The sequence below is a fragment of the Artibeus jamaicensis genome, unplaced genomic scaffold (assembly GCF_021234435.1).
Source record: "Artibeus jamaicensis isolate MK-2021 breed Jamaican fruit bat unplaced genomic scaffold, CSHL_Jam_final scaffold_3307, whole genome shotgun sequence".
NCBI classification, from domain to species: Eukaryota; Metazoa; Chordata; class Mammalia; order Chiroptera; family Phyllostomidae; genus Artibeus; species Artibeus jamaicensis.
In genome coordinates this window covers 6,025,632-6,050,419 of record NW_026522040.1, presented here as the reverse complement: position 1 = coordinate 6,050,419, position 24,788 = coordinate 6,025,632, and the positions used below count along the sequence as shown (strand labels likewise).

At 40.7% G+C, this 24,788-nt stretch overlaps 2 protein-coding genes across 3 annotated transcripts in view; one reads left to right on the top strand and one right to left on the bottom strand.

The window, feature by feature from the left end:
* TMEM209 (transmembrane protein 209) overlaps positions 1–93 on the bottom strand; it is a 35,295-nt gene extending 35,202 nt beyond the window's left edge. The window contains exon 1 of one of the 2 annotated variants that reach the window (XM_037165852.2): positions 5–93. Coding sequence is in view for 1 of the 2 variants with exons in the window: in XM_037165856.2 (XP_037021751.1) it covers positions 5–54 (50 nt within the window). In the remaining variant the exon portion in view is untranslated. The remainder of the gene's footprint in view (positions 1–4) is intronic. The other variant, XM_037165856.2, reaches the window with a different exon arrangement.
* Positions 94–2,439: 2,346 nt separating this feature from the next.
* On the top strand, positions 2,440–9,427 carry SSMEM1 (serine rich single-pass membrane protein 1). Its single transcript, XM_037165794.2, has 3 exons — positions 2,440–2,622; positions 7,333–7,387; positions 8,937–9,427. The coding sequence occupies exons 1-3, from the start codon at positions 2,440–2,442 to the stop codon at positions 9,425–9,427; spliced, it is 729 nt and encodes a 242-aa protein (XP_037021689.2).
* The last annotated feature ends 15,361 nt before the right edge of the window (positions 9,428–24,788 follow it).

Genomic DNA, 24,788 nt, shown 5'->3' with positions numbered 1-24,788 from the left:
GCACCGTGATCTTCGGCCGGAAACCGCTGGCTCGCGCCACTCACTACTGCACATGCGCGAAGCAAAGGGCTACAGCTGAGTCTGGCTGGCCGGACTACAACACCGGAAAAAAGGGCCCAGCTATCTCTTCTCGCGAGAAGAGGAGGGTTGTGGGGGCGGGGAAGGACGGAGACTGAGAGCGTTACCAGGGAAACATCTTTGGATTTGTGGCTGGCGCTCAGGTGCTGGGAGAAAACTGAGCGTAAAGATTCAGGCCCGGTTCTGAACCCTCAGAATAAAATGATAATTATAACAAGCTAAATTAAGTTTTTATTAACCTAATGTATTAGGGCGTTTTGGGCTTACATGTTTAAACATTGTATTAAGCAGAATGGGTAATATGTAGGCTATTACATGGTAATAGGCTCCATGTAGAGTACGTGGTAATGTGTTCAAACCATGAGCAATGACAAAGCATTTCTCACACTTCTGTGTTAAAAAAAAATCGTGTTCTGACCCCATGTTAATTCTTAAAATTCTATTTAACGAGGGTGCAGCAGTAACAAGAAAAAAACCAAAACTTGTTTTGTTCACGTTGCTAATGGTTTTGAGGTTTAAAAAAATTCTTTGTAATTGTCTGCATTTTCCTTGAAAGAACTTCTAACCCCGAGGAAAGGTTGGTCATAGAGTTCAGTTGGGTTTTATTTATCAGATACATATGCCTACTGTGTGCCACTGAACTACACGGAGATGTAAAAGGTAAATGTCGGGTTTCTGCCTGAAGGAGCTCGGTGGAGGAGGGCGGCAGGTGCATTAGGGGGCTGGCAGGTGAGGTGCGGTGAGCTCCAGGAGGCACCGCGGGCTCAGCTTGGACTTCCTGGGAGCTTCCTGGAGGAGGCGAAGCAGGTCTCAGGCAGACAGGGATCAGAATGGACCGGGCTTGGGGACTTGCCCTTGAGGAGGCAGGGAGGCATGACCCTATTGACATTATGGCGTGTCACAATTAGCTAGTGGATTGTTACACCATGTAAGTCCCCACGACCAAAAATTTTCCTGAAATGTTCCTAAGGTCAAGTAGAAGAAAATGAAGCTTCCTTGTGGTATTATATGTTGGTGAAAAAAATGAAGGTATGCTGTGTTCTTAAAGATCGAACATATTTTTTTTAGAGTGGGATTTTTATAATTTTTAGATTGTCTTAGCAGCAATGGTGTTTTGCTCTAGTTTTAGATTCAGGGATGACCTAAATTGAAAATTGTTCAAAGTGAAAGGGTTCTGTGTCAATCACATTGGGAATACCAGGTTTCTCCCGACCCCATGAATGCACCAAGTTCTTAAGAAAGAAGAAATTTCCGAAGAAGAAACTGTATACGTCTGATGTAATGCACAAAAGTTAGATGGATAATTTCCCTTTTAATGTAATCTGTGAATGACTGTGAATTTATTCAAGGCTTAAAAAGGAACACTATTACTACTCCAATTAGATTTATGTATGAGTTTGCTAGGGTTGCCTTAACAAAATGCTACAGACTAGGTGGCTTAAACAACAGCATTTTTTTTTTTTCAGTTTGGGATTTGAGACTAGTCTGAGATCAAGATTCCAGCAGAACTGGTTTTTCCTAAGACTTGTCTCCTTTGTCTTGGACAATGGATACCTCTTCTCTTTGTGTCCCCCCTTTTTTTAATGTGTTTGCACATGATCTTCTTATAAGGTCACCAGTCATATTGGATTAGGGCCCCATCCTTATAACCTCATTTAACCTTAATTACCTCTTCAAAGGCCCTATCTCTAATTATGGTCAAACTGAAGGTTAGGGCTTTAACATATGAATTCTGGGAAACAGTTCAGTCTGTAACACATTAGAATTCTATATGTTAATTTACAACAATATGAGATGGGAGAAAATGGGTATTGCATAGACTTAGATTTTAAAATATTGACTTCCCCAAAACTTAACTACCCTTGGTATTTGTGGGGGTTTGGTTCCAAAACCCCCATGGATTCTAAAATCCGAGGATGCTCAAATCCCATTTATAAAATGGCCTAGATCCATGCATACAGTCTGCTTTCTGCATCCTTGGACTTCCAAATGCAGATCAACAACGCTACAGGTATTTACTGGAAAAAAAACCCCTACTATGTGGACCCATGCAGTTCAAAGCAATGTTGTTTAAGGGTGTACTACGATATATACAAATTTCAGAGGGAGAAAAGATTGAGGCAAAATATTATAAGACACTATATTAAGCTCTGAGAGAAAGGCTTTAAAGTTTCATAAAAGTAACTTAGATACATTATCCAATAATTTAGAAATCCAAGAAGTGTTTGTCAGTTCTCATCACAGTTGCTGAAGTGTATGTCATAATAGGTTGCCAAGGAAGCTGTCATACATGCAGAGAGAAGTACTTCCCAGTTGCCGCCATCACCCTGAGCATGTTTTCTTCTTAAGCAAGAAGCCATTATGGGAAAGCTTCTTTCCTTGTTTTGGGAGGTGGATCCACCCCCCATGCCTTTAAGTTTTACCATTCCAAACCAGGACTACGAGTGCCAGCAGGATGACTCTTGTGGGACAGTAGGGATCTTCCTTGTTTGGTATTTTGTCATTATATTGATCTTGATGTTCTTCTCTCGGGCTTCTATCTGGGTAGGATATCCTTTTTTTATTTTAAATAATATGTTTACTGTATACTAGGGGATGTTTCATAAAATAAATTCACTTTACTTTGATGAAACTACTTTATAAAAGTTTATTTTCTAGTTTTAAAAATAATGCAATCTCATGTTAGAGAATCCAGGAAAAGAATGAAGAAAATTTAAACTACTGTAATTCTATTTCTTAGAGATAATCACTATTAACATTTTGGAGTGTGTTTTTTCCTTTTTCTCTATTCCACTATATATCTTTCCACATCTCTGTCTTTGACCTTATGTGGTTGGCATTGTGTTATAGTATGTATTTTCATATCTTGCTTTTTAAAACAATAATGTTATATTGTAACATCTCCAAATTTGTTCACACGGCAGCACCCTTAGTGACTGCATCTTTTTGTGATTGTACCGTAACAAATCTGCAATTTTCAGATATTGAGGTTGTTTGCACTTTGTCCATATGCTGTATAATGCTGGGATAAACTTCTTTCCTGGTTAATGACCTCGAAATTCCTTTTGCAGCCACTTAAAAACAGATTTTTTTAAAGTTGTTATATTCAAGGATATATGTTGTAGCATTTGGGGGAGCTTAGAATGGGGCAATATACTCTCTGAATGGAATAAGCTGCAGAACTAAACTAAACTAAACAGAATAAAGTCACCACTCTAGACCATCTACTAGCAGAAGAAAATACCATCCTCTTAGGAAGAAGAAAGCCCAGTTTATCAGGACTGTAATGCTCCAGCATATGACGAGTAACGAAGCTCTTGTAAGTTGCTGACATGGAATCATTGTTGGCCATTGATACCAGGTTGATGATTAATCAAATCACCATCATTCAGCATTACTGCCAGATCGCTGGGCAGGCGGTGGTTAGCTAGACTGAGTGCTACATCAGCTCTGGATGGAGAGGAGGAGGCTGTTATGTCTATGCCAGCTGTATTCCATTAAAGTAATCAAAGACTCTTCCTCTCACCACCTCTTCCCCTGAGAAGTTTCATCAAAGGTCTCTAAATGCTTCATATGGAAGATACTTTGCCAAAAGAAGATTTAGAAGCGATAGCTTATATGTATCTTAGACTCCCTAACTAAGTCTATGGAATTTGCCTGGTTTGGCCAGAAAAGCTACTTTAGAAAATTAACAGAAATTTGCAGTTGATTCCTGGCAATTTCATCATGAAGACCACTTACAAGGCCTAAGCTCTTCTGCTTCTTGCTTGTGTCAACTCCTTGGAGTCATAGAGACTCAAGCTCCAAGGACCTCAAGACTGCATGTGGTCCGGTCTCCTGTTTGTAAGCAAGTAAGATATTATCTTCCTTTTTTTTTTTTTTTTTTGAAATTGATGAGGCCCAAAGAAATTAAGTGACTTGTCCAGTCTCACACATGTGGTTAGTGATGGAGCGGGCCATAGACCCAAGTTTCCTGCTACATCATTTGTTTGCTTCAAAGCATAGTTGAGATATTGAATTAAATCTATTTAGTGCTGATTAAATCCTTAATTATCTTAGAGGTTTCATCTTTCACTTTGTTCCCTTATGGCAGCTAAAATCTGCTGCACTGTTTCTTCTGAAGGGTCCCAGGTTTGAAATCTGAGAACCAGATGAGGACCACTGAAGAAGGGTGGAATTTTCCCTTCACTTACAACTTCATTTTTTTCCTGCTAAACTGTGGTCCTTTATTTACAAACCTTGAAGTAATGGTAAAAACGTGATGGAAGTGTAGTGGTAATTATCCTCAAACCTGAAGCACGCTGATTTCCTCTGGATTTGCCACTTTTTAAGATGCATTTACCTTTTGCTTTCAGAGACTACGTGTACTGTCTTTAGTTTATATATTTGGTTTGTGTTTGTCCAGACTGCCAGTGCTGGAATTTTCCCAAATACCAGTCCAAGCTCCTCACTTTGCATATGTGGAAATTGAGCTTAGGAGGTGTTTAAGTGGCGGGGTTGGCTGGTGGCAGAAAGACAGCAAAGCCCGGATCTCTCCATTGGTAGCCCCACTCTCAGGGCAGGCACTGTTCTCTTCACTCACTGAGTCCCAGAGATAGTTAACAAAATGCTTTTGGTGACTACAGTTTATAGATTCCTCTTAACTTCACGTAAAATCTTTTTTATTTTAAAGATTTCATTTATTTATTTTTAGAGAGAGGGGGAGGGAGAAAGGGAGAGAGAGACATCAATGTGCAAGAGAAACATTTATCAGTTGCCTCTTGCATCCAGGCATGTGCCCTGACCAGGAATTGAACCGGGGACCTTTAAGTTTGTGGAATGACGCCCAACCCACCGAGCCAGACCAGTCAGGGCAAAAATCTTTCTTTTGATCTTTTTATTATATTTTGATTTGACCATCAAGTCGAAAATGGATGCTTTCTATGAAAATGATATAAACCAAATAAGTGTTTTTTAAACTTTTGCCCCTCCATTATTACAAAATTATGCACAAACTGTGGAGCACAGGTGGTGTGCTCAGTCTGTTGGGCATCATCCCCAAAATCAAAAGTCACAGGTTTGATTTCCGGTCAGGGAACATGCTATTTCTCTCTTACACAGATGTTTCTCTCCCTCTCTTTCTACCTCCCTTCCCTTCTCTAAAATCAAAAATAAAAATGTAAAAAAGCCCTCCAAAATATATTTAAAAAAGGAAAATGTGGAATTTATAAGAAAGCAGAAAAAAATGAAAATACCCACTCCAGATTACATAGAAATAATGAACTATTACTAACTTTTAGGTTTATAAATGTTTAATCTTTTCATAATCATCTCTATACATATTAAACTTAAAATAAGGTCCCCTAAAACCATCTGTATAAAAGTTATCTTAAAAGAGGAGTCCTTCCTAAAGCTTTCAAAGATGGTTGCAGTAACGCAAAGAGCAAAGGGCTATCTCCTTAGAGATACTTGCCTACCACTGCAGTGATATTAAGAAAGGAATGGGCCAAGGATCTAGATCGCAGTTGTGAACATCCAAGTATGGCATCCAAATCAGTTTGATTTTTCTACATAAATCCATTTTCTCCTCATTTTAGACAATTTGAAAAATTAGAAGGAAAAAGAACACTTTCACCACTAAGTCAACCATTGCTAACTCTTAAAATCTTTCTTTTCATATCTTTAGCTAACTTGTGATCATACTGCATATGCAAATTTGCATCTTGATTTATAACAATATAACATTTATTTGCTCATGTTATGGCTTACTTTTATTATAATAATTTTTACAACTATATCTTTTTTAAAAAAATATTTTATTTATGTACTTTTTTAGAGAGAGGAGAAAGAGAGGGAGAGAACTATGGATCAGGCTGGTGCTCAATCCACTGAGCCACACCAGCCAGGGCTATAACTATATCTCATATATGAGGGCTGTTAAACTCATTTTCACCAGGGACCACATCAGCCTCGTGGTTGCCTTCAAAGGGCCGAATGTAATTTCAACTTCTTTTATTTTGGCCCCTTGAGGGCAACTGCGAGGTTGATGCGGCCCCTGGTGAAAATGAGTTTGACACCCCTGTCTTACATAATTATGTAATTGTACTATAATTTATTTAACTATAACCTATTTATGAATTTTGTATTTTATATTATCTGAATTACACTGCGATGAATATTTCAGTACACAAAGCTTTCTCTCTTTTGGGGCTTATTTCCTGGTGATGCATTTCCAGAAGAATTGTTATGTGTCAAAAGTGTTATAAGTATTTCTAGTTTTTGATGCATTCTCAAGGAGGTGCTTTATATTTGTATTACTTGTCAAAACCATTTTCGGCATCAAAAAGTGGCACACTGATCTGAAAAACGGGACAACTATATTTATGCAGTATTGGGCAGAATATTTGAAATTGGAACTATTGAGAGAAATCCATTTATTTTGGTTGCCAAATTCATACATAATATGTTATGGTTGCATTTCAAAGGAAAGTTTCTAAAGGATTTAGGAGACATTAAGTTTATGAATTCAGGTAAAGGTCAGAAAGAATTGTTGATAATGTGACTTGATAAAATATCCTTTAAAAAGTAATTTTAAAAGCTAATCATAGTACTATCAAATCTCTTTTTAAATGATATTTCTCTGTGTGCGTGTGGGAAAACTTTATAACCTATAGCTCCTTATCAGTTTCATTTTCTCTCAAGTCTTGGTTTCATTTTGCTTGGTTCAAAACATTTTAGCAGATTCTGCCATCAAAGCATGGACTTCCTAATAATGGGCAGCAAAAATGAAAGTGAAAAACAACCAGCTAAGATGACTGTTGTGTGTTTTACGTAGCATTGAGTGGCTCTGACTCCTGCAGACACTATAAATGAGTGATGGCCACAAGGTCCTGTTCTCACCAGCCCTGCTCAGCAACTGCAGGCTCACGCCTGTGGCTTCTTTGATGGAGTCAGTCCATCTTGTGTTTGGTCCTCCTCTTTTCCTGCTGCCTTCTAGTCTCCCTGCCTTCTCATGATTTGTCCAAAGTAGGAAAGCTTCGGTTTTGTTATTTTTGCCTCCAGCGGTGTTTCAGGTTTCATTTGCTCCAGGACCCATGTGTTCATCCTGCTGGCGGCCCAGGGCACCCACGGAGCTCTCCTCCAACACCACATTCCAAAGGAATCCATTTTTTCCTATCAGCCTTCTTCACTGTCCGACTTTGGCACTTGTACACGTTAATTGGGAGTACGAGGTGGTAGGTGATGTAAGATCAGTAATCTATATTTCTGAAACAGATGTCCGGGAAGAAGAGGGATGAAGACAGTGGAACAAGCACTTCATTGAGTAAAGGTGAGAGCCAGTGCATATTTAGTATTGGACTATGATGGGGGAACTGTGCGCTGAGTGTGGAAAGTGAAAAGCAGAGGCGAACAGCCAAGAGTGTTACGGAGCCTCCCCAGGCCCATGGTGGCCCGTTGGATGAGCTCTGCCCTAGTGCAGGCTAGCTGAGCTGCTTTAGCAGGGGCTATGCATTACTGGTAGGCAAAGCTCAAGTTCTCTCTTTATACCTTAGCGTTTTCCCTCCATACAGCTTCCCTTTCCCATACCTTTATGGTTAGAGTTACTGTAGAGTTAGAGACAGAAATGACATCTTTCTCAGTAACCTATAAGCAGTGGCATGCTAGAAAATGTTTAACACCTGGCTCTCCAAAGTGTGTAAGTGTGTATACATTTAAAATGTTTTTACTGGCTTAAAAAATGTATATCACACCATTACAAATAATAAAATATATAATACTTTTCATGAGATCACTGATTCTCACAAAATACTTTCCTTGACTTTGACCTTTGTATCCCTATCCCATCTATGTCTGCAACTGATGAACAAGTATAGTTCCATTGTGAATGTTACCTTCCCTTAAATTAAAGAATAATACGAAAGAAACAGGAAGATACATGTTGGAACTTAACTTGGTTGTTGGTGATGTGAGTGACTTCTCTGCAAACTGGATAATAGTTTTAGAATACTCTGGGAAAATATTTCTGCATTTTGGGGTGCCATTCACAGTGTAGTGGCTACAGGCATAATATTTTTAAATGTCATCAATGGTAGGACCAAGTCGCCATCACTTTACACCTAGGCAATCAACAAGACCATAAACCAACACCTGCCTTGTAGTGCCTGTTGATTTCTCTCCCACCCAAGCTGGTTTCAAATCACCAGCATGACGTCACTGCGCACAGAGGTGGGAAGAGACGCATAGTTGAATAGCATTATATGGTTTTTCCACTGTCCAGAGACAGCAGACAAATAGCGTCGAGAGCACATGTGTCATAATAAACTGTAATAAAATAATTAAGGAGTAATGTTTTGAGTATTATGTTCATTTGTAATACATTGATTTAGTGATAAATTTGGAGAGTTTAATTTCTACTCATGGCTGTGTTAAACAACTATCTCACAAAATTCCTGAAAGCTTAACTATCGGGTTCTTGTGAGCTGGCTGAGGCAGGCCAACTCCAGCACAGCACTGTATAAAGAAAAGGTTCTTACTCGTTTCCTGCCACCCACATCACATTCATGTACACACTCGAATCATTAAGTCTTCAAGGCAAAGGAGAAGTTGGTCCTTCTCTGGAAAAGTTCAGAGACTTTTCCCTTGATCTTATATCAGGGTTCATGGAATTCAAAAGTAATATGTCAGGCATCTGTTTGGTAATGGGGAGATTTGGTATGGTACTGGAAAATGCAGTCAGCTGCCAACAATTGCAGAAAAGTAGTGGTTTGGCAAGTGGCAACTAAGAGCGAGCCCACACATGCTATAGGTTTCTTAAGTAATGTGAAATTACAATCACCAATAATGTGCCTAACTTGTTGATTTCTTTCATTGATCGTTAGCAAGCAAAGATACTTCCTATAATTGGCAAAACAAAGGTGGTTGCTGGGACTCTTCACAGATGATGAAAAAACTGAAGCAGAGCCAACTTACTCCTGGAACCGACTCAGAAGTGGCTCTGGTCAATGACTGTCTTGAAGGAAGAAGATGTAGGCACCATTCTCAGCTCAGCCAGGGGAATCAGACCCAACTCGACAGTGATACCACTGACTGTGACAGCGAAGAATCTGACTTGGGAGCATCCTCCTGGAAAGAGAGTGAAAGTGAACACCCACCACCAGCCGGTACAAAGAGAAAAATAGCTCAGAGGCAACCGAGTGTGGGAAGTGACCGAATCCGGGAAAGGCCCTGCCTTTACTGCAAAGCCAGGAGAACCCATGAATGGTTGGCCCGCCATTTCCTTCAGAACACTTCAATAACAGCCCCGACGAAGGGGGATGTTCGAGAGGAAAACTCGGTACCTGACATTAACGCAAAATTCAGTAAATTTTGAATTTTATCAAGTCCTTGCCTTATTTGAAGCCAAATGAAAGGGATAAATAAAACATGAAAAATCACCAAAGCTTTAGGTGAGGAGGCTTTTTACAATAAACTCTGTTAACAAAAACCAAAAATACTTGGAACCCAAGAGGTCAAATTTCAAATAATTCTTTGTTCAAAAACAGGCTAGTAGTGAATTCATTTATAAGCACCATTGAAACATCAACAATCCGTATCCATTATGATTTTTTATTCAGAAGAGCACAAGGTATTTTCTCCCTTGAGTATATGTGTTTTGTTTATGTCTATAATACCAATAAGGAAGCTCTTTAAAAATATGTTTGGAAACCATTCACACTTATTCATATGCTTTGATGACCTGACTGAATGAATTAGGTGAAGCGGGTTAGAGTAGAATTGGCCCATATTCTCCAGGCCCCTATTTCCAGGCGACCGACTCCACCTAAACGGCACTGCTGCTCCTGTGTCAGCCAGAGGCTGGTGAGCAGGAGCAGCTCAAGAACCTGGGATTTCCAGAGTGGACCGAGGAGGGAAAGGCAGACCTAGAGGGGCAGCTAAGCCATGGGCTGTCCATGGTTATTGTCCAAAGGACCTGGTGAATGCTAAAGAAAAAATTATTCTGACACTTGTTAAAATGGTAAGGAAGACTTCATTCAAGCCTGTTGTAGTAGGGGTCAAATCTGTTGCAATCGCCAGGAGAGATCAACCTCAACTCCAAATACAGCAAGGACAAGCAGTGATTTATAGCCAAGGAGCAGGGTAAGGGGGTTAGTGGATGGAAAATTACTAGGAGGAAACATCAAGGCTAGGGAGATTCCTGTTAAACTGACCTAATAGGAATCTTGGTAAGGGCAGGCCAAGGACTTATCCATCAAGATGGAGGATGAGGAACTTGAGCAGATAGATGTCAAGGGTGATCAGCTCTGCAGGCTTGGGGGTGAGGCGGGCTCTGACTAAACTTACTTAGCAATATTCCTGCTGAAACTCCACCTGGCAGGTCAACGATGTGATGAACACCAGAGCTGACATCTGATCAAGAGGAGGGCTCAGAGGAGCCTGGCTTAAAGTTTGGACTTTGTCGCTCGTTAGCTGGAATTCAGATGTAGTTGGGACAGGGTTTTCCATTTAAGTGGGGACCCCAGCACTGGGGAATTGAGTAGGCCTAGGCAGCAGGTGGCCATTCTGGAGATCATTTTTTAGATAATGGCAGAACCCCAGCTGGGATATAAAATGAAATCCAGACCCCAGAGAAGAGGACTGGTCCAGATAAGATAAGCAGCAGAGACTCTGGTCACTGAGCTAAAGTTCAAAGAAAGGCTTTAGGTCTTAGGGGAGGCCTTTAGGTACTTAAGTACTACATATGGTAAAGATTGCCACATGATACTGAGGACTGAGCCTTTTACGGCGAGAGATCACAGAGCTCTGACACTGGTCTCGTGAGTCACTCTGATAATAGCAGCTTCCTTAACTGATTACAACAAAGGGACCAGGAGGGCACTGTGGGAGCCCCAACCACTGGCACTAGGCCACGAGAGTCTAGGACATGAGGACTGTTTCTGAGCTTATTTGCAGAGACTGTCTTACTCGGATTGCCTTGGGACTGACACAGGTCTGAGGCTGTGAGTGAAAGGCAGGACAACTTCAAGATTCAGCTCAAGCATCAACCTGTTCCATGTGGACTTCTTTTGCTTTTCAACACCCCCCTCCACTGTGTTCCCAAAGGCAAACTCACTAGGCCCTCCCAAATGCTCCAGGGTACCTTGAAAAGTCCTCCATCTCAGCATCCTGAACATTTTAATGAATGTGTTATATGTGTGTGTGTGTGTAAAAGTAGGTTTACAGTTCTTATGGAAAAAAAAATGCAGGTTATAATTATTGCAATAGCTTTGTTAACTCTGTTTTGTGTACTTACAACTGTAAACCTACTTTTGCCCACACCTGAATGTGTGTGTGTATATATATATATATATATATATATTCCATGATTTGTCACCTTTGTGGCTTTGTGACCCAGCACAGTGCCAGACGACATGACAGACAGACCTTGCAACATGACAAATGTTGCAATTATTAAATTGCAATATTTAATAATGCAATTAAATCAATATACAAAGGAATACATGAATTCAAAAGGGAGGAGCTGGTGAAAGCTAAGAGAGAAAGCAGGGCAGGGGCCAATATCTACCACTTAATGAATAATCATGATATTTCCAACTTTATATGATCAAGATCTTGTTTATCTGAATAGTAGCAAAACAAAAAACAAACACACACAAGTTCAAAATACACTAGGAAGTTGCAGAGGCAGGATTTAGACCCAAGTCTTCTGGCTTCAGAGTTTTGGCTCTTAATTACTATGATTTTACCCATTATTCTCTGAAGATGGAAGATCCTGATTTTCGGGGAAGTTAATCACTACCTCCTATACAGCTGTAAGTGATGTTTCAACAGATACAATCTCACCAGGAAAGAATGACTATTTTCTAGATAACAGAGTAAGGACACAAGCCCCAAATGTTTTGCTTGTGGATTTAGAATTTAAACCAATGACATTATTTTCTGAAGCGTCATTTATATCAAAGACTTATTGTTCATGGTCTTATCCATGGGGCTAGGACAGATTAGAGTTAGGGGGTGGAAGATAGCTGCTGATAGGAAGAAGGAATTAGGGTTGAGTTAAACCAGGGGCTGTAAATATGAGGGGATTAACTGGGATAATCTGTGAGTACATTAAACCAAAAACAGAGGGCAAACAAAGCTGGGAAGACATTCAAAGCCAAGGAAAGAAATGCACTGGATCAAAGGAATAAGACAAGGACTGGTGGGATGAGAAGCAGAAGCAGAGCCGGGCCTGTTGGAATAGGATTAGTGAGCAAGGCACAGAGCTGGTGAGGTGGGACAGTTCAGGAAGCCAGAGCTGCAAACTCTAGTTGTGCTGGATTTGCTTGTATGCAAAGTCTGGTATGAGCTGTCAGAGTGGGGTCCCTGAGCTTTGAAACAGCCTCCTCTTCAGTCCCTCCTTGGATAAATGGGATAAACTAGGCTGCCTCTGGTCTCGACCTGTATGGGTGGCATGGAATTCTTGGGCTTGCCTTCTATCTGTGGCCTTTCCATGCAGCTAACTGTTCAGAATTGATGTCCAGCCACATCAAGTATTACGGTTCTTGTTAGGAACTGCCATGCAAGGGACTATGGGATGCAGGGAAAGGCCCGACTGAGTTGGATATGGCGGAGAATGAGAGTATACCCATAGTAGGTGTTTGGAGGGGGTTGGAGAGGAGCTGGGAACTCTGGCTACAGGGTGGATGGTCTCCAACTCTGAACCAGTGTCCTCCTAGATGTCTGGGTGGTGTGGTTTTGCTGGGAGGAGAGATGAACTGGTAGGTAAAATCTATATAAGAGCAACAACAATAATACTGATAACAGTAACATTTAGACAGTGCTTGCCATATGCCAGGTACTGAGGTAAGCATTTTATAAGGATTATTTATCCTTTGTGAGCCTGAAGAATGGATATTTTCTCAATTTTAAGGATATCGAAACTGAGCCTTAGGAAATTAAATGATATACCCAAGGTCATACAGCTGGTGAATGTGGGGAAGCCGGGTCTTGTCTGACCACAAAGATTTTGTCTTTACCATGATAATAATACATTATCTATGTTCTCGAAGGAGAGTGAACTCCTTGCTCTTCTTTAGAGTAAGGAGATCTAATCTCTTTTTAGATTAGAATTTGGGAGAACAATACCTACTACCAAATGGAGTCCAAAGTGAACAGAGGCCTGTTAGTGGAAAACAGAGCAAAGAATCAGAAACCACACAGACAAGAGCCGTCGAGTGAAGCGGGAGAGAGTTCACACTGCTGGGTGTGCGGAGGCTGCGCAGCGGGGGACAGCCTTATCTGAGTGGGTGAACCCGCCCAGCTTCTGGGGAGGGCAGGCAGAAAAGTCAGGGTGGTCTTTGGAAAAAAAGGGGGGGGCGATAGAAAATTAGCTGGAAGGGTTGGTGAGTGTAAGAAGGTACTTTGCTCTGATTGTCAAGGTACAAGAGACTAGAGTGACGAGAGCGGTGAGGCTGGTGCCCAAGGATTTGAGAGGAGAACAGGAAGAGGGCACCACTAAGAAAACTGACCGCTGCCCTGGGTGGTGTGGTTCAGTGGATCGAGCTCCAGCCTGCAAATCAAAGTGTTGTCAGTTCGACTCCCAGTCTACGGCACATGCCTGTGCTGCAGGCCAGGTCCCAAGTGGGAGATGTGCCAGAGGCAACCACACATTGATGTTTCTCTCCCTTGCTTTCTCCCACCCTTTCTCCAAAAATAATATTTAAAGAAAAAAGAAGGAAAAAAAACCCCACGACCACAGCCACAGCTCTTGCCCACAGCCTCCCCTTTCTCCCAGAAGGAGTACTGTCTCCCCATGGGTTCTAGAGCAGTGTTTGCAAAACAGTCATCCATTAATAGATTGTGAAATCAACTTAGAAGGTTGCAACTAGCATTTAGTAGAAAATAAGTAGAAAATAACAGAGCATTGCACATAATCAGGGTAAGTACTGTTTTTGTTTTAGTGTGTGTGTGTATACTCAGTTGCAATACGAAATGTGCTTCTTACTATGTAAGATTAAAAAAAGAAAAGAAAAAAGCCAGTGGTCTGGAGCTTTCTTTGTAGATTTTGAGTATTAACCAGCTCTTCCACTGAGTGAAGGCCATTGTCAGTCCATGCATTCCTGATTGTTGTATGCTAGTAATTAGTAAATCTTCAACCACAATATAGGACGGACTGACTGTCTAGATTAGTGAAAAGCCTGAATTAAATTCTACTACTTTAAAAGAACTTAGGGTTTATTATTTCTGAGTAAGTGGAAGCAAGCTAACCAACTGTCACCTGGTACACAGGGGTGGGTTTAGTCTTGGTGAATAGACAAGAGTAATTTGTAATTGACATTTCAAAGAAGCCTTAGAAATAGGCCAGCCTTTGTTTAAATCATAATTACCCTGTTTGTATGTAAAAGGATACTTCTAAAGCTTTTCAAAACAACTGGTTCTTTTAAGTAGATAATTATCCCCCTCCAATCTTGTTTATACTATTTGAAACTTTAGCGAACTCTCTCTTTTTTTTTCCATAGATAGTACAAAGGTTAACTTCAGCCAGCCCTTCCTCAAATTATCACAAATTCCCAATTAGTGAATTCTAAACAGGGTTTCCCTGTAACAATATACTGGAGACTTGTATGATGTGTTCTTTATTGCTTTGAATAGCATCTGACAAGTTTCCAAGTACCGGGCCACCTGGATATTCTCTGTCTGTCAGGAACATGTGGTCACAGAGGTACAAGGGGCCGGGTTGGGGGAGTAGTGGCACAAACATGCAGGCGTGGGGGACGAGACAAAGGGAGAAAATGCTTTTGGGGGGTACTGATTATATATCAGCAGTATAAGATTGTAGTCACTTTCTTGGTGTAAAACAGAGCTGCACTTTTAATATGAATTTAACAAAGGTGCAGATGAGAATAGAAAACTGAAATTTTTGAAAAACTACAATAAAGATTAAAAGAGTGATGTGAAAAAAATAGAAAACAATTTTTTGGTATGTCAACTGGAAGTTATTAGAGAGCCCTAGAGAAGTTGGCCAAGGAAAGGCGTATTATGAAAAAAATATATACTTGTCCTTTTCTGAATAACTTGTTTCTTTTCTCATTGCAAATTTCCACTCTGCACAAAAGGAAATACATAACATACTTGAAAAAACCAAAAAGCAGAAATGCTGTCATCCGGGCAATACTGTTTTCCTGTTCTTATCTTTTGTTTCTTCTCCTGGGCTCAGCCTCTTTCAGGGCGGTTCCTCTAGCTGCCCCGTCTCAGGGTCTGTTGTCCACAGTTGTCTTTATTTATTAGGGCCCTCTCTCACCAAGAAGTTTCACGTGTTCAAAATCTTGATTTAGCAGCGAGAACATCAGGCAGGGAGCCAGCTCAGCTATGAATCAGTATAAATCAAAACGGGGGAACTGGGAGATAAAAACCAGGTCCCAAGGGAAGGGTCTGCAGCCCGGGGTTAGTAAGACTGACTGGCAGGTCAGAGTTGAGCAAGAGACAAAGGGGCTTGGAGAAATGCCACTTAGGGCCAGAGTCTTTTTGTCTTTCCTCTGGCTGTACCCCTTCTGATGCGGGAAGGGCCTGCAGTAGCCTCCTTAGATTGTTTTCCTTCCATTCTAGCAGGCCCTCATTTTTGTTCCATTGCTTCACTCCTGGAAAGACTTAGAATTAGGTCCCGATTGGTCAAAGCCTGCCAGGGCAGTGCTGTTCCGTAAATGAGTGGTTCATGCTCGGGTTCATGACCTAATTCTGGGAAGGGTAGTTTGTTGGTGGAGCCATTGTGAGAAAAGTTTCTTCGGTCTTAAAATAGACTTGCACAGGGAAGAAACGGTCCCCCCCTTTTTTTGGTGAATAATGTCAAGTCTACACACTATGACTGCAACTGTGACAGCCACACATGTCTCTGAATGTGTCAGAGCAAGGACACACATGCAGGACCAAGCCCTGGCGGGTGAATTAAACTCTGGAACCATCGTACAGCCAATTAGGATCTTAGTCCTCTTCTCTAGTTCTATAAGTGGCTCCTTTTCCCTAGAAAGCACTCACAACGCTTCAGGTGTTAATTACTGAATACAATGCCGCTACTCCTTTGATAGGGCCTGTGGCTTTGTACCTAGTGGTGATAGTGAGAGCCATTAATAGCTGAGAAAAGGTCTTTAAAAAGGTTATGGGCCTTTTTTTGGGTTGACTACCTTACTTTTCTTTCCTGGAGCCTCTTATTCCACAAGTCCCGTGAATGTTGGTACACCATGATCCTGCCAGGAGGCACAGGGAAACCTGTCCAAAGACAGATTTCAAGTAGGATTTTCTTCTCATTGAAGTCCCTTCCTGAGCATTTGGAACAGTGACCAGGAAAAAAATTAGCCTCTTTAGGTGACTGGACTTAGGGCAGGTTTTCACGGTCCACATTTCCTTCCACGTAGACTGGGAACCCGAGAAAGCAGGTTGGGCCTGAAAGAAAAGAATGAAACAAATGGAGAAGGACATAGAGAGGCCATGCAAAGTCTGAGGGTTTCCAAGTCCTCGGGTCAAGTTCCTTCCTGAGGCCCATGTGTTTACCCACTCGGATAAACCTGCTTTAAAAAGCAGCTTCTTTTTTAAAAAAAATTATTGAATGATTGTAGAGAGAGGGGAAGGGAGAGAGAGACACATGAGTTTGTTGTGCCCCACCCATTTGAGCACGCATTGGTCGATTCCTGCATGTGTCCCGACCAGGAGTTGAACTTGAAACCTTGGCATATCAGGATGACACTCTGCCCAACTGAGCCGCCCAGCCAGGGCTCACTAGCAGATTTTTATAATGAGTTTCCCTTTGTTCTGATGCTAGCTCAAGTGGGTTCCCATTATTGGAAACCAAACAGATTCTTAAAACAGTGGTGTGTTGGTAAATGTTTAACAATCGGCTCTGATTGTTAAAAGCCCTGATTTTATTGCATTTGCTGATTTCCATGATATAAATACTCCCACTACTGCTTATTTCAAGCTACCAAAGTGACATCACTGATGTGGAGTTGGGAGGAGATGAGCACGCTGGCTTTGAAGAGTGGTCTGAGACAGCTCCAGCTCACCACTCCCTAAACAACACAACATTCAGCATGTTTCTCAGAAAACCCATAAGTTATATAGGAGATTTGGGGCTATATACTGATGGCCGCTAAACTGGGAATTCTGGTATTAAAATCTTTTTAGTTAATTTAAAATGTGCTGAGTTTAGGGGCTCAGGGAGTAGAGAAAGTAGGATTAAGTTTTTAAGTAATAGTGAAATAATACTTTTTTCCGTGTGATAATGATTCAGGTGTACTGGGGGCGAGGTGAAAGGTAGGGGGCTTGGACAGAGGAAAGGAAGGTGGCCGCTAAGGTGTGGGCCAAGGTGACCTGTGTGAGGGCAGGGTCCAGGCCTTGATAAAAAGGAGAACATTCTGCCAGTCAGGAGGGGCTTTCCAGGGGTCGTGAAGCCAAGGCCACCTGGTATTCCAGGTCACCACACCAATAAAGGGCTACATTTGGTCATTTGGCCGCCTCCTGTAAAATCTCCTGACCTGCCCGGGTTCTGTTTTTAAGTTCCTTTAAAAAGGAAAAAGCCTTGTACTGCACAATTAAAGATAAGAAGGCATAAAATGCATATGCAGGGTTGTAGCAATACTTTAATTGTGAATGAGGCCAGATAATCAATCCGTAAGAGTACATTGGCATCAGAGCCGTCCTTCCTTTGAGGAGAGGAAGTTGGGAGGGGTGGAGAAAGGTAGTATCAGGGCTTTCAGAAGGCCCTTTCCAGTCTAGCCACCTTCCCACACTTGATTCTTCTGCCTGGAAAGCCAGTCACAAAATGTTCCTGTGTGTGTGTGTGTGTTTAAGATTTTATTTAGAGAAAGGGGAAGGGAGGGAGAAAGAGAGAAAGAGAACTATTGAACTCTTGCCTCTTGAATGCCCCCAGTTGGAGACCTGGCCTGCAACCCAGGCATGTGTCCTGACCCTGGAATGAACTGAACCCGCAACATTTTGTTTTTTTGGGAGGATGCCCAACCCACTGAACCACACCACTTAGGGCAAACCAGTCACCAAATCTTTAAATATTGGACTCTTCACAGTATAGATGGACCTGGAGAACATTATGCTAAGTGAAATAAGCCAGTCAGAGAAAGACAAATACCATATGATTTCACTCATATGTGGAATCTAATGAACAAACTGAGCTAACAAGGGAAACAGAGACAAACTCATAGATGGAGAGCAGATGATGATGAGTGTGGTGGGATGGAGGTTAGCAGATGGAGGGATTGAGCAAAAAGGAAAACGGTCTCATGCACATGGACAAGAGTGTGGTGATTGCTGGGGGAGGGGGTACAAGGGGACTAAATGGTAAAAAATACAATAAAGATTAAAATTTAAAAATAAATATTGGACCCTTCGAGTGTTGATCCTTTTCTCAATTTTAAGACTAGTCTTAAAGATCACCCCTTCACCTTTCCCGTGGCTCTCCCAGGAAAGCTGGCTTCCCACAACAGAGACCCCTATGGGGTCTCCTCACTGTAATGCACCCCAGTCTTTCTTCTCCTAGGTTTGATGTTCCAATATAACTGGAATTTTTGGATGCCGGGCACTGACACTCCTCAGTTCCCAGAACATGCATTTTTGTACTTGAGCTCATGAATGAATTTTTCAAACAACTGCATTGTTTCATTTTATTGGCATCAATATTTTTGTGCATCAGTGTTTATACATCTGTTTGAATATTTGGTCCTTGACATTTATACATGGAAAAGCGAATGTGTTGATGTTAGTGATAAGAAGACTAGATTTTCATAAATTTAGTGCAGCTGAGACAAAGCTGGAAATCATTAGACATGTTGGAAGGGGTGCATTTGAGCATCGATCACATATTTGGACTTAAGCCTGTTGACTCTGTTCATTTGTGGGGAAAAAAGATAAAAATTAAAGAACACATACAAAATGTTGAAAAATATATTCCTGAAGAATATATCTGAAAGGTGATGTGAACTAATTCCTTTTTATAAATATTAATTCCAGATGAAACAGGATTGAAAGATAAAACAAGAAAACCATAAAAGTACTAGAAAAAAGCACTAGTAAAGAGTTTCCTAATGTCAAAGTAGGGGAGATTTGTCCAAGAAAAACATAAGTAAAACCCAGAAGCCTTAAAGAAAAAGAGTGATACTTGAACTGCATAAAATATTGAAAACAAGAAAGAGAGAGGAGGAGGGGAGACAGGAAGAGAGTCAGTAAATAAAGTGAAAAGACAAAGGCAAATGGGGAAAAACTTTGGAACGCAAAGTTAGGGCAAGCCCTAATATTCCCTAATATATAAAAAGTTTTAAAATAAGATAAAGCCAAACAAGTTAGTAGAAAAATGGTCAGAATATATGAATAGAAAGTTCACAGAAGAGGAATTCCAAATGACCAATAAATACACAAAAGAAGCTCAACTTCACAAATAATTAAAGAAATACAAAATAAACAGTGAAATATATTTTTTTAATTTTAGATTGGCATAGGTCCAATATTTGATGATGCCAATATGTGGAAGGTATAGGAATCAAGCCCTTTCAAAGCAATGTTGGCGGGAAAGAAGTTGGTATAATTTCTTTGGAGGTCAACCTGAGAATATTAAAAAAATGATTGTACTTTGTGACCTAGCAATTCCCATATTAAGAATTGGTCCAACAGAAATATCCTTTCAGGTGTACAAAAAAATGTATAGAGCCTTGGCTGGTGTAGCTCAGTGGATTGAGCTCAGGCCTGCGAACTTGGGGATCAAAGTTAAATTCCCAATCAGGGCACATGCCTGGGTTGCATGCCAGTTCCCAGCAGGGGATGCATGAGAGGCAACCATACATTGATGTTTCTCTTCTTCTCTCCTTCCCCTCCCCTCTAAAGATAAAGAAATAAAATCTTTAAAAAATGTATAGATATGTACTTATGAATATTATTCACTGAAGTACTGTATCTGCTTAGGTTATTATGTTCCTAGAATCTGCTTTTTAAAATGACATTTTAATTATGATTTCTGATTAGAAGTACCCATGTGCATTGTAAGACATTCAAATGACAGCTATATTAAAATAAAAAGGAGCAGGTTCCCGCCAAGATGGAGGCATAGGTAGAAACCTTTTGCTTCCTCCCACAACCAAAAGGAGGTAACAAGCAACCTAAAAAGAATACACAACCAGAAGTGCCAGAAAATCAAACTGCATGGAACTCTAACCAAGGAATTAAAGAGACAGTCAACCAGACCAACCAGACTGGTAAGAGGCTGAGAGAACCTGCCATGGACATGGCATGGGGTTTGCCTGGGGGAATGGGGTTGCTGGGCAGAGAGGGGCAAAGGGGGAAAAATATAGACAACTGTAATAGCATAAACAAAATATAATTTAAAAGTAAAAAACAATTTAAAAAATTTATGCATTAGACTTTTGTTTACATTTCTAAGAACCTAAATGTATGTTAGTAGAAGACTGTTTAGACATCACTTTTTTCCCTCTAGACCAGTGCTTTCCAATAGAAATGTAACGCAAGCCACATATGAAATTTTGAATATTCTAGCAACTACATTAAAAATGTAGAATAAAGCAAGTGCAATCAATTTCAATAATATGTTTTATTAACCCAGATATCCAAAATACTATCATTTTGACATGTAATGAATATAAAAATTATTAATGTGCTATTCTACATTCTAAATTTCATACCAAGTCTTTGAAATCTGGTGTGTATTTTACATTTATAGCATATCTTAATTTGGATGCTAAATTTCAACAGTTACAGTGTGCTACCAAACTTAAAGTGTGTTTGGAGGAAAAATATTTTATCCATATTCAGTTTTTAAATTTAAGTTAAAATTTATTAAAGTTAAAAATTCAGTTCCCCAGTCATACCACTCACATTTCAAGTGGTCAACAGCCACACCTCTTTCTTGTGGCTACATTATTGGATGGCACAGATATAGAACATTTCTGTCATTACAGAAGGGTCTACTGGATGATGCCGGTGTAGACGTTGAGCTCTTGGCTGATAAAATCTTATTAATGTTTTATGGCTTTTTACAGTTTTCCCAACTGCCACTAGCTGCCCTGCCATATTTTTCTGAATATTATCAATGGTCTGAAATCTCTTCCCTTTCATAGGTGATTTTAGTTTTGGGAAAAGCCAGCAGTCTCAGAGTACCAAATCCAGGCTAGAAGGGTGTTGAGTCACCTGGGTAATTTGACGTTTTGCCAAAAACTCTGCACAAGATTGATGCATGAGTGACCATGTTGTCATGATGAAGCTGCCAATCACCAGTTGCCCATACCTGCAGCCTCCTGAATAATCCGAAGAGTTTCTGTGGAGGAATGTTTAAGCCTAATGCAAAATTTGCTGTGGATTTGTTGCTCTACTTGCTCAGGCATTTTGAATGCAACAGCCTCACAGTACACATACTCACTCAACGGCGTGTACTGCTCCCACTGTCTAGCACAGTGAAGTCATCATTGTTCACACACGTGCATTCCAGTCCACTCTCCTTGGCTGCCAGGTTACATTGATGTTGTGCAAACCATTCTCATTATATTAACAATGGCTGGACTTCTCCCAGACAGACTTTGATAAATTCTAGGTAAATCTTTATTTGTGTTTTTGAGGAGTTCCTCAGAATAAATTCCTAAAAGTAGAATGGTAGGTGCAGAAGTTCATATCTGTAAGTTTGGGGATTTGAATTGCCAAATCCCTCTCTTGGAAGGTTGTAATAGTATCTACTCTTCTGCCAGTGCCCATTTCCCCCAAACCCTTACCAATTCTGGATCATATTAAAAACAAGTGTTGAATTTGTAGATTGCTTTGGGTAATACAGACATTTTAATGATGCTAATTCTTTTTCTCCATCGGCATGGTAAATCTTTCCATTTATTTGTATCTTCTTCAGTTTATTTCTTCAATGTCCTATAGTTTCCAAAAACAGGTCTTTTACTTCCTTGGTTAAATGTATTTCTAGACATGGGTGAGGAAAGTGAAGGAGATGAACAAGCACAAATTGCCAGTTATAAAAATACTCACTAGTATGTAAAGTACAACACAGGGAACATAGTCAATAACATCGTAGAAACTATTATGGTGTCAGATGGCTGGGTACCCAACTTACTGAGGTGATCACTTCATAAGGTATACAAATGCCTAATCACTATGTTGTACACCTGAATCTAATATAACATTGTATGTCAACTGTCATTGAAAAATAAACCAAAAAAAACCCAACAAGCAAACGAACAAATAAGAAAACATCAATTAAATTAAAAAACTCAACCACTTTGCTAAATGTTTTTGTTAGCTCTTCGTTCAGTCATGTGCCTAGTGGTGTAGCGTGGGCTCTGGGATGACAGATGACTCGTAGTTAGGTCTTGGTGCTGATGGTAGTTCTCTGTGTGTCTTAGGGAGATGCTTAACCTCTGAGCTTCAGTGAACTCACCGGTAAAATGAGGATCATAGTACCCGCCTATGAGTGGGTAGCAAAGTAAATATGAATTGAAAATAGAATTGATGGGAAAAATGGCATCTCATTTTTTAAAAGAGCATTTCTTTGATTGCTACAGATGTTGAACATTTAAAAATATCTGGCCATACATCTATATGTATGTGTGCGTGTGTGTTTGATCTGCCCATTTTTGTTATTGTCTATTATCTACAAGGTATTTCCTTGTAGAGTTTTGTAAGTACTGCCTATATAGTAAAGATATTAACCCTGTGAAGTATCTGCTGCTGTGAGCCAGGTCTTTAAGCATTAGCCACCTGTGTGACTCCAGGCATGGCGCCACGTTGGAGTCACATGTGTCTTAGGGAGACACTTAGCGTATCTCCCTAAGACACACAGAGAACTTGCCGTACTTTCTTGGTGGCAAAAATAAATAAAATAAAATGTATGTTGCAAATACTTCCCACTGTACATTGTTTGCATTTTCCTTGTTCTTGCATGTGGCTTCCCAGAAAGTTTTCTTTTCTTAATAATAAACTTTTGTTATACAGTAATTTTTGGAATAACCTTGGATTTACAGAGAAGTTGCCAGGGGAGTTTCTGTATGTCTTTTAGTCACCTTCCCCTGATATTAACATCTGACAAGACCATGGTGCATTTGCAAAAACAAAGCAATTTCATATAGTTTTAGAGTGGCCTTGTTCATGTGTGGCAGAGAATCAAGCAACTCTGATATAATGATCTTCCTCTGATGGAAAATTTGGTTTAAAGTTCAGTTGATGGAAATTTGGAGCTTTTTTTTTCCAGAAAGCATGACTTTTTGTATTTTCTATTAAGAACACAGAAGTCTATCTCATTCATAATGTTCTGAAAAAATCAATAATAGTTAACTAACAGAGCCATTGAAAAAAGATTTACTGCAAGAAATACTGTTTTTACATGCAAAAACATTCAGAGTTTGGATTTTGGAGTGCTTTGGAGTCTGGTAACTCTACTGGAGGATTTAAATCATCGTTTATTCTCCGATGGTTCCGTTTAGTGTCTCACCGTCCCTATAGTCAGGCTACTCACTTTCTGAGGTTAGAGGGCAAAAGTGAGAAGTGTGCCTAACGTCATCCTTAATAGGAAGCAATAGGCCACTGGAGCGCTTTTCTAAAGAGATCTATCGCCTTTCTCTTTCCGAATTAGAGCTTCCCCAGGGAGAGGTTGGTAAGGAAGGGTTGGTCGGAAATTGTCGTTTCCTAGAGCTGAGTAGAATTAGCTGAGATGACTGTGCTGTCCGGAGTACAGAACAGGGACCTGGGGTTGGAGGACAGAGCTCCCAGTGCCTGCTCCAATCCTGGGTCAGCCCTGGGCCTTTGGGCAAAACACTTCCCCACTGCGGGTCACCGTTCCACCTTGGCAAAGCCAGGGGTGCTCTAGTGATCTCTTTCTGGCTGGAAATTTTCTCAGTGATTCGCAAAAACAGATTTTATTGGGGGTGATGCCTATGTCTGTGATTGGGGTGATAGTTTCATGGGCGTGTACACAGGTCAAAACTTACCAAGTAGCATATTTTAAATATTTGCAGTTTATGGTATGTCTTGCACATCTCAAAACAGCTATCTAAACAGGTTTTATCCAGCTTCCCAAATGAGGAGGGGGCAGAGGAAGGATCCTTATCTGTTTGATAAGGATCTGTCTACAGGGTCAGAAACAACAGGGACAGGGACAGCAGTGCTTTCTGGAGTTTTCCCTGTAGCTTCCTATTAAGGCTTGTGTTTTCTGCTCCCTGACTTCTTCTATTTCGTTTTTAATTACTATGTTCATCCATTCCCGGACTGTTCTTTTTCCTCATCTCGGGCACGATCCCGGGGTCCTCTCCCTTCTTTGGACTAGCCCTGGGCTCAGGAGTGAGGGGTCCAAGCTTACCCTGGATCTCCCTGCAACTCTAGGGCTCATCCCCACTATGCCTAACACTTCCGGTAATTACAGTTCATTGGGTGGTGCTTCTCAGAAACAGTTTCTCTTTGAAGTTTCGGAACTTCCCGAAAGGGAACAGTTGGATGAGGAACCGCAGAGAGGCAGTCGTGGAGATGGCTATCTGCTCACTGTTGGCACCCTTTCCCTGACCTCTTCTACCCCGGGTCAGGCACCAGTCACTCACCTTGGACTCGTGACTGTCCCCCTGAAATACCTCTTTGAGCCTATCTTATGCATTCCCTCGGCTGCCACCTGGTCCGGATGTATCATTTAAGTCCAGATTTCCCTAGAGATCTCCTTACTTGGCTTCCCGTTTAGAGTATTTCTGGGGGGAAACCCATCC